At 42.0% G+C, this 10859-nt stretch overlaps 1 protein-coding gene across 1 annotated transcript in view; it reads right to left on the bottom strand.

The window, feature by feature from the left end:
- The window catches only part of eif3hb (eukaryotic translation initiation factor 3, subunit H, b), a 76307-nt gene that overhangs the window by 55257 nt on the left and 10191 nt on the right, over window positions 1-10859 (bottom strand). The window contains exon 2 of the mRNA XM_046834656.1: window positions 1676-1832. Coding sequence (XP_046690612.1) covers window positions 1676-1832 — 157 coding nt within the window. The remainder of the gene's footprint in view (window positions 1-1675; window positions 1833-10859) is intronic.

The following is a 10859-nucleotide window of genomic DNA, read 5'->3' as shown; positions in this document are numbered from 1 at the left end:
GCCTTCTTCACCAGGGTGTTGATGTGACAGGACCAAGACAGGTCCTGTGTGATGTGAACATCAAGGTACCGAAAACTGTCCACTCTCTCCACTGGAGTCCCGTTGATGTTTAGCGGTTGGTATGACCGCTCCTGCTTCGTGCTGAAGTCCACGATCAACTCCTTAGTCTTGCTGACGTTCAGGAGAAGGTTGTTCACCTGGCACCATCTCTCCAGGTTTTTAACCTCCTGTAGGTAGGCCGCCTCATCATTGTTGGAGATCCGGCCCACCACAACAGTGTTGTCAGCAAACTTGATGATGGTGGTGGAGTTGGAAGTGGCCACACAGTCATACGTACAGTGAGTACAGCAGGGGGCTCAGAACACAACCCTGGGGAGCTCCAGTGCTGAGGGTGAGGGTGGATGAAGTGTGTTTTCCCACCCGTACGGCTTGTGGTCTGTCAGTCAGGAAGTTAGAGATCCACTGACACAGCGGCAGGCTGAGTCCCAGGACCTCCAACTTAGAGGTGAGTGTGGAGGGAATTATAGTGTTAAATGTGTAATTCCCGTTTCTTTGGTCCAGGTGGCTGATTGTAGTGTGAAGATGATGTGCAATTGTGTCCTCAGTCGAACGGTTGACAGTACGCAAACTGTAGTGGGTCCAGTGTGTCCGGTAGTGATGTAGTCTCTGACCAGTCTCTCGAAGCACTTCATCACTACTGAGGTCAGAGCTACAGGGCGGTAGTCGTTAAGGCAGGCGGGCTGGGGTTTCTTCGGGACAGGAACAATGGTGGACTGTTTGAAACATGAGGGGACAACAGATTGTTCCAGTGAGAGGTTGAATATCTCAGTGAACACCGGTGCTAGCTGGTCAGCGCAGGCTTTCAGAACCCGACCTGTGATGCCATCTGGTCCTGCTGCCTTCCTGGTATTCACTCTCTTGAATGCCCTCCTCACATCATGCTCCGAGATGGTGAATGTGTTTACCTCTACGTGTTTATCGCCAGCTTTACACTACCTGCTCTGCATGGCCACTGCAGAGGGACTTTTTGAAAGCACTGTATATAAACAAAAACATTTTAAATACATTTCAAATTACTTTAAAAACTTAAACGCACTGTACAGTGTTTTCTTTCAGGTTTGAAATGATCCCAAACTTTGGAAACTTTCTGCCGTTTCCTTTGGCCTGAATCTTCCCGTCCCTCGCTGTTTTCTCTCTGTTTCTCCATTTATTCATTCTGCAGCGTCTGCTCTGGACAGGTAAACAGTACTCCAGAGTTTGTCGGGTAGTGCGTCGGTAATAATGGTCCGTGGGAAACGCAGTGCTCCGTGTGTAGTTAAATGGACTTAAAGCATAAAGGCAAATGAAATAGACTTTTTGTAATCAAATTACTCGGGTAATCGTTATAGCCCTACTTGACACGCTTCGAAAAGAAGACTTCCGGAGCGCATTTCAGATGCGGCAGGAACGCCGGGAGCGCCGTATTGCTGTGCAAGGGGACTATTTTGGAGGTGACGGTGTGTAAACGTAGATTAATAAAGTACTTTCTTGTGAACAGAGCTATTCCGAAACTTTTCGATACCACCTCGTGTAGCATCGTGTCTGCCTGTGTTCTTATAAACATAGAAAACTTTGGATTGCCTATATTATGTATTCTTTCAAAATAATGTAATGTAATGATCTGGTCTTCACTCACCCTCATCAAAGTCAGCATCATCCTCGGTGTGCTGGGGAAAGGGGAAGCAGTTCGTGATCTCCAGCCGGTCATCAACCACCAGGCCCAGCAGCACTCCCTGCACCACCTCACTGCCCTGACCTTCCTCCTGGTAGTGTTTAATAATCTTCAGCACTACCTGCAGAGGCAAACAGCAAGCCTTTAAACCCACAAAAACACACAAGCGGAACTGCACATCCGCTTCAAGGTTTGAAAATCGACATCACGTCACGCTGCATTAATGGTGGATTAAACCAGACTGAGGTATTTCTGACCTGTTTGTTCACATCCAGTGTGCTCCTCATGCCAGTAATAAAAGCAGTGTCTTGTGTTTTATATGGTTTAGTGATGATCGATAGCGCTTCATAAATTAATCACAATCAACTGTCAAAACTACTTGGGGGAGGAGGGGGGAGGGAATCATATTCGATAACTGGGTGTGACTAAAGTAATTTTTTTTTTTTTTTTTGACAAATTCCACTCAGGACTGATATGCACGAATGAGTGATTACCGAAGACAAAAAGGTACATCGATGCACAGACAGAACAGTCATTTAAAAAGATGTCAGCTACGCAACACATGCTCAGCTTCCCTCCTCGAATTTTAGGACTTTGGTCTATCTGCAATCTCACAACCAGCAGGAGAATTAATATTACTCGCAGTTAAAGAAAGGCAATAAAGCTGAGGAGTCGATAGTGTAATCACTCGCACCTCCCCTCCGCATGAATCATCGGAATCATCATCGCAATTAATGCCAACTCTTTATCTGGTTAAGCGTTCCATACTTTCTGGGGCTATATAAATATCATTAGGAGGTGTCATTATTTTGAGAGACAGCAAAAGTAGCTGTAAGGAAGAAAGACCGCATTTATCATCGCAAAAGCTTTTCTTTTGCGGCTTGTTACAGGGACGGGGTCGGAGTGCAGTGTGCAGACGGCATTCGATTATTAGTAGGTAGGAACATGATGAGAAGTTTGGCCAGTTTGCTGTAACGCCGCGTAACTGATCATTTCTAACGAGTCACTGTGGCAGGACCTCAATGCTCCCTTTATATTTATGTCCTACAGAGGGGTTTTTATCACTGAGGTTTCTCTGCTCTGATAATGAGCACCTGTATCAAGGCCAATACTGAGCTGAAATAACTGGCATGGAATCAGATTCTCAAATCAGACAAGAATAGAATTGGGGCTGATGGTTTGTATTACTAAGCAGCAGAAGTTTGTAAAAGACCTCATTTTCTAAAAAGTTGTGTAAAACGAAAAAAAACTCTAAAACTCTTAACCAATCATTTTCATCCTCATTAATGAAATCTGTGATTTCCAAGCAGGACAATGTTCATAGTAGGAAAAAAGTATCAAAACTCCCCAAAAATTGTCTTTGAGCTCAGTTATCTAAAGCAGACCATCAGCTAGAGCTGTTTGGAGGTATTCAAATGTCTGGTCAACCCATTCGAGCTGCCAATATGAGAAAATTGGAAACACAATGTTGCACTAAGTCTACATTTAAGTCAGTGACGACCAATTTCTTATTTTGCAGCTTCACCGTGTTCAAAAGATTCCCACACTATTTCACACAACTTATTCGAAAGTTTACCGCTACGGTATACGCCAAAGCTCCTTGGGCTTTGCCGAATCAGGCGCACTTTTCTGCAGAAATGTTTTCCCACACACGATTTATAAAAACTTTAGAAATAATTTGCATCCAATTGTATGTTCTGACAGATTTATGTAAATACTACTGCTGTGAGCACAACATTCATTAAATGAATTAGATTTCTGGTTAAAGCTTGAATGTTAGCCTGCTCCATTATGCACATCGCTACGGGGAAAAAACATTGATGTTACCTCAGCGTTTAATATTTAATGTTTAGGATTTCTGTATATGTCTGTCGAACATAAACATATGTGCTGCAATTGAGAGGAGGCGGTAAATAAAAAAAATTGCTGTGGAAAAATTTTACTTCATTATACCAAATTAAAGCCGGTTTCCCTTCTATTAGCATTCAAATATCCAAATATTAACTCCTACAGATAGCCGAATAGCTCAATTAGGCAGGAGGCGCATTCCTGGTACAGACAGCCACTGTTACTGAGCTCACCCTGAGATTAACTTACATGGATTATACAGTTTAATACAACAAGACTGTGGCTAACAGAGTCAAATTAATCTGCCCTTTTTATATTGCATGAAGGTGGTAATTAAAGGATGGTGAGCCGAGAGGCAGTGGAACCCGCATCATTTAAAACGGGAAGCAGAGACTGTACTCTATGCATAAGCCTTTTAAGTGATCGCAGAGGATTACAAGAGCCAGCTGCAGGAGTAAGGATCCCAGAGTGGAGATAAGAACGTCGGCCGAGCAAACCTCCGTCCTGCCAAAGCGCTATCGACCTCTCATGTCTCGCTCTCGCCGCTGTAATAGATTTTCTAATGCGACCACCGGAGACGTGCTCATTTAAATCGTGATAAAAAAATAGGCTCAGGGAATACAATCTGTGATGAGGCCCTACAGAAGCCAGAGCGCCAAGACGGTAAGAAGAGTGCTCGGATGGATTCGCTCAAGCCAGGGTGAAGACACAGTTAAAAAGATCCTGGCTGAAATACCTTCGACACTGGCCAATGCGCGCCGCTCCAAGCACTTGACGGGGATTAGGGGACCACCGAAGGGGTGGGGGATCAATATTGCACACACGATCCATTAATCTCAACCGCCTCCACCTCACCTTGAGCCAGTTCTTAAAGGTAATTTCTCACAGAAGTCAACAAGTGCTTCATTTTCTTTCTTTTTTTTTGCTGTGGAAAAACGGTAAATGCAGCGTACAACTCGAGGCCGAAAGATCTTCCGTTTGAAAAATTCGACCTTGGTAAAAGTTGAGCTAATTCAGCAATTCCACATTCAAAGAGAGTTTAAATAAGAACATTTGCAGCAGTCTGTAGCTTTAATCTCACTACAAAACCTACAATAAATGTTACAACACTATTGCTATTTAATATAGCTATCTCCTGAGCCTCCAGTGGTTTGTTTTTTTACATATTTTTACCACATTTTCTCCAAATACTCAAACATAGCTAATTCATCCCATCACACAGCAACCACTAGCCAGGGACACGGAAGTGCCCTATTCTGAGAAAAACCAAAGCCAGTCTTTTTACCTTTTCAAACTGCTGCTTGTGTTGCGTCATGACGCACATGAACACACTCAGGGAAAAAATTTGCCATTTTTTCTCTTCTGGTGTGGCTGCTGCATTTTGTAGTTTATTTTGATACACTTAAAGTTAAAGTATTTGGTATTTTATTTTAAAACACATTTGATGCCCATCCCTGGCTTTAAGCAACACGAGAGAAAACCAATTTTTGGAATGATCAGGATTTGGCCTAGGCATTTAGAGCATTTGGCAGATGCCCTTTTATCCAGAGCAACTTTCAATGATCTTCTTTATACACCTGAGCAGTTGAGGGTTAAGAGACTTGCTCAAGGGCCCAGCAGTGGCAGCTTAGCAGTGGGATTTAAACTCGCGACCTTCTGATTAAAAGTCCTTCATCCTAACCACAGTGCTACCCCTTTCCCTATAGATCTCCTAAATGCAGAGCAACCGCTTTTTTCTGTTGCACCGCTAAATTAAAGAAAAAGCAGCCAACGAGACTTAAAGATAAACCTGGTAGCTACTGTTGTTTATTTACAAAGATCGCTAAACCAAAAGCTAAGTCATTGGAGCCTTCAAGGCAAAGAGTAGCTGCAACAAAAACTCTGATGAATCATGCCTTTCGCCCCAGCCCAGCAAATCCACTCATTTAAAGCGATGAAGTAACCTTTTAAGAAAGAGGAGCAGCTGTTTTGAGCAGCTTTGTTACAGCCGGGGTGGAGCTCAGTTGTCGTCAGGCAAAAATGCCTGCAATGATGAAATGATCAAACAGGCCAGATCTACTACATAGAAATATGAAAAATCTTTTTCTAAGTTAATATAAAAGCGTACGATTGTAGAAACGTTAAAAACCTTTACAACTTGGTTACGCATTGCCATTAAACAATGGTGCATCCTAGAAATACTCTCTTGAACTGTTAAGTCTACAGTACGAAAGACAATATAATGAATTGAGGATACTGTGTGTGAGAACAGTCACAGAAAAACCATGGCAGCTCAATTTGCTCTCTTCACAGTAGAAATGTAGCCAAAATGTTGCTAGGCTGTTAATGTTTCCTGCATGCAAATAAGGGGCCTCATTTATCGAGCAGGATCTGAACAGATTTATTCGCAAATGCTTTGTGCAAATGCTTACATAAGGAATTTGGCGAAGTAGGAAAACTCCTGGAAAATTCGGAATCGCAAGTGTAAATTTATTCATAAAAATAAGAAACGAATTAAAACCTAAACCTGATCGACTTTGAATCTTTTCATTCACAAGGATTAATGAATTTTTGTTGTATGGTTTGTTTGCTTATTTTGATTACAGCATAACAGAAGCCCTTTACCAGAGCAACGTACAGAAGAGGTTGAGTCGATCATAAACACATACTCCTGCTTGATCACCTTATAAGATTTACCATATTTTTCAGACTATAAGCCGCTACTTTTTTCCTATGTTTTGAACCCCGCGGCTTAAACTAAGAAGTGGCTAATTTATAAATTTTTCCTGGGTTTTTCCCGGTTTCACAAACTTCAAGCCAATAAACTGAGCGACATAACATTAGACCAATGAAATTTCCGAACGGAAACGAAAAAAAACGCACCTCACCTGTGTTCTGAGCTGCACGGCATCGGGAGAAAAAAATTGTTTTTTTAATGCACGACGATGCCAAAAGATAAACTCCCGAGAGAAATAGTTGTGAAAGGAAGGAGGAAGACAGTGAACAATGACTTACTTGGTCGGCTACTGTTTAGATACAAGCCGTTGTAACGCGCTGAGTCGGGGTGAAGGGAGAGTTCGCTAACTCCAGTTGCAACAGAAATCATATAAGCACAGACAGGTTTCCAAAACCCGTGCTTTTTTATTTTTCTTGGCAACAGCGTTATGGGTTAGTCAAAGAAACTTAGAAATCAGCATCAGAAAATAATAAGGACATATTCCTCAGTCTTACACACACGCAGTAATACCCGAAAAAATGCAGTGGCATGCTATTCCCAAAATACCGCTATGCTCCTAAAGGAAGCGCAACATATTTCACCCGTTACACCGTGTGTAACGTGTCTTTCGTTAAAGCCTGTGTAAAGTACATTAGTGTAGACACGTGTGGCTTATAGACAGGTGCGGCTTATTTATGTTAAAAATAAAAATATTTGTAAAATTCAGTGGGTGCGGCTTATATACGGGTGCGCTTTATAGTCCGGAAATTACGGTAGTTAAAAATTAATTCCACTGATGTTTTTCAGCATTTACGCTCAAGACTCATTTCATGCTACCAGCTGTAAATGCAAATGAGTCTGGACAAAAACGTCAACATCAACATAGCTCGCAGCTGCTATATAACCAATGGCACCAAACTTTCAACAAGCTACATATCATAATTTATACTATATGGACTAAAGTGTGCGGACAACTGACCATAAGATTCGTATGTGCTTTTTGAACATCCTGTTCCACATTCTGTCCCCATTTGCCATTATAATACCCTCCACTCTTTTGGGAAGATTTTCCAATAGATTTTGGAGTGCGTTTCTAGAGATTTGTAATCAATCAACAAGGGTGAGGAGGCCTGGGTGCACTCAGTGTTCCAATTCATTCCAAGTGTTCGACAGATTTGAGGTCAGTGCTTTAAAGCAGGCCACTCAAAATCTTCTACTCCAACACAAGAAAACCATATCTTTAAGGAGCTGACTTGTGCACAGGGTCATGGTCATGCTGGAACAGGTTGCGATCAGTGTGGGGAAGAACCACCTATGGATGGAAGAGTCAGGTGTATACAATATATATTTCAATCGATGATATTTCAACAAACCACTGAATATTTATGCAATAGCTGACTAATCGCTTGTGAGGCAAAGGAAACAGCGTTTTTAGGAAATTGTGATTTACCTCATGGGTGACTTAGGAGGGTTTTACTTTCAAAAACTGCTCCTTTAGCAACAGAGAATAAGTCATGAGCATAAATCACGGTCTCTTATGAAAGCAATGAGAAATCCAAAATGAAACTCTCCTTCATAACCCTGTGACATTACTTTCATAACTCACCCGAAGTGGCGTACGATAATGATCCTTGTTTTTGGGGTTATCTAAATGGCAGCTGTTTTGGAGACTAATGAGGAGCCATGGGGCTGAAACAGGCACTGATAAATTCTCGCCGATAGGTAGAACTATAGCGTGAAGTGCGAGTCTAGAGACTTAAACAAAGTGGAATGTGAAGGGGAGAAGAAAAAACAAAAAGCATAAAGTTAAAAGCTCTCCTAGGAACATTGAGGCAGACAGTCGACTATGTTTTTCTTCAAAATATGACAAAGTCCATATACTGTAACAAGGATCTACACTCCCACACTTTGGTTTAAATTTGATTACAACAACCCTTCCATCAGGTTCTCCAAGAGATCCACAGGGAGAAATCAGTCCAACTAATCCCCTCCCTGGAAAGCCTGGCAAGCATCAATAAGCTGATGAATTCATCCTAATAACTCTGAGAAAACCCTTTCACTTATCCATCAATGTATTCGATGCCTGTTCACTTCCAGTGCGGGGGATTTGTGAACCATAAATAACCATCATAACCTCATATGCTTAAGTATGAACTGTTCGGAAAGAGCATCATGGTCAGAGCTGGCACAGTTTGTGCTCTCAGCTCCAACTTTAACCAAAAGCCTGTCGTCTGTGTATCCATAAAACCAGACAGACTGGGCAGAAAGCACATTAGGCAAGATTTCAGAAGACAACAGCAAAGCCAGGATGAGATCCAAACCCTGCGTACCTGTGGCCTTTGGGGGCCAAAGTCTACACCCATCCACACCCAACCACTTCCAACACCAGAACTGGGGGATGTGAGGCTTTAAATCTCATTCAACTGTTTTTCCAATGTGATTTAAACAAAAAGACATAAATCCACCATTGAAGAATTCGCAATGCCTTGTTCTAACTCATATACACACAGAGGTCTTTTTGGCTACTTTTTTTTAGAGCTACATGACGTGTTATAAATAAATACAAATAGAAGTTGGGGTGATCAGGCGGGATGCAAGAGTCATAACTTTAGAGACAAAAGTTGTACTCGTGACCATAACATCTGTATACGATGCAGCGAAGTGGAAAGCAACAAGTTTAAATGCAACTACAGAACAAGCTACATATGAAGAATCCCACCAGCTGCTGCACTACACACACACATTGGCTAAAATGAGTTCTTCACACCGATCAGACATGACATTTTTTTACCAACTGCCTAATATTGTTTTGGTCCCGATTTCGCTGCGAAAACAGTCGTGACCCGTCGAGCATCAACAGCATTACCTTCATCAGCAATTTGATCTACAGTGCATCATTGAGCCTTGGCCAGCAATGTCCACCCTGTCTCCGGTTCTCCACTGTTCCTTCCTTGGACCCGTTCTGATAGATACTGACCACTGCACACCAGGAACAGCCAACAAGAGCTTGAAGATGCTCTGACCCAGACATCTAAAGATCACATTTCATCAAACTCTCAAATCTTTACGCTCGCCCATTTTTCCTGCTTCTAACACATCAACTTTAAAGACAAAATGTTTACTTACTGCCCTAACAAATCCCACCCACTAACATGTACCATGATCAAGAGATAATCAGTGTAATGCACTTCACCTGCCAGCGGTCATAAAGTTATGCCTGATTGGTGTATACCCCCCGTTATTGACTGATACAGTCTTTAATGTGCAATGTGAGGACAGACCACAGCATCATTGCCAAAACTCTGTACAATGACCTTGCTGAAATTCCAACTGGGAAAATCATCAATTTGTTTCAGTTTCCTTCAGTCCATACTGGAGCTGCAACAACTACTCTATAAAATCCATAATGAAGTTCTGTCAACGAATGCAGTCATCGATTAGTTGGGCGGCTCAAGTTACTGGTTTGCGTGAAGGCAAGATAACACAGGTGTTTGAAAATGGCGGAGAGTAAAAGAGGCAACCAGCAGCAGGAAAAGGAAACACACTGCAGTCAGGGATGAAGGTGAAACATTAGCCTGGTGGAAAAAAATGTAGAATCATCATGTGAAAATGGTGTAATATAATGAAGTGCTCTTGTGTAAATTGTAACTTCGGGACTGTCGCACTGGATCTGTTCTGTCCAGCATCAGGTTGCACAATCAGCTCGCTCACGACATCGTGATGATTCAATTAAAAACGGTGCAAACAAACACTAAATCTAAAAGCAGCAAATAATAGCAGCAAACATACATTTACATGCATTTGTACATCAATGCATATTTTCCCCTTATTAAGTCTGTTACTGGCTGAGTTTCTCCGTTTCATTCTCTTTTATAGCGTTTGTCTGCTACAACAGTAACTTATCCATTTTACTGCGGGTTTACTACGTTCAAATGCTTGTTTTCAATGTGTGTATATTTAATTTATTCATATATTACTTCATTATTATACAAGATCAAATGAATTCTTCTTCTTTTTCTTTCGGCTGCTCCCATTAGGGGTCGCCACAGCGGATCATCCGTCTCCATACCCCCCTGTCCTCTATATCTGCCTCTTTCACACCAACTACCTGCATGTCTTCCCTCACCACATCCATAAACCTCCTCCTTGGTCTTCCTCTTTTCCTCCTTTCTGGTGGCTCCATCCTCAGCATTCTCCTACCGATATACCCCATGTCCCTCCTCTGCACATGTACAAACCATCTCAATCTCGCATCCCTCACCTTGTCTCCAAAACGTCCTACATGCGCTGTCCCTCTAATAAACTCATTTCTAATTTTGTCCATCCTCGTCACTCCCAACGAAAACCTCAACATCTTCAGCTCTGCTACCTCCAGCTCCACCTCCTGTCTTTTATTCAATGCCACTGTCTCTAAACCACTTGCAGATACTCTTCTATCACAAATCCCTCCTGTCACTCTTCTCCACCCACTCCACCCTGCCTGCACTCTTTTCTTCACTTCCCTAACACATGAATTATATTCTCGATATCTTCACAACTGAATAAAATGTGCTTTTTTTTTAAGCAACACAAATGTTGATTTACACAATTTACACCTTGCATATT

The sequence above is a fragment of the Silurus meridionalis genome, chromosome 22 (genome assembly GCF_014805685.1).
Source record: "Silurus meridionalis isolate SWU-2019-XX chromosome 22, ASM1480568v1, whole genome shotgun sequence".
In the NCBI taxonomy this organism is placed as follows: Eukaryota; Metazoa; Chordata; class Actinopteri; order Siluriformes; family Siluridae; genus Silurus; species Silurus meridionalis.
The sequence above is the reverse complement of the archived record's forward strand: the minus strand, read 5'-3'. Positions and strand labels throughout refer to the sequence as shown.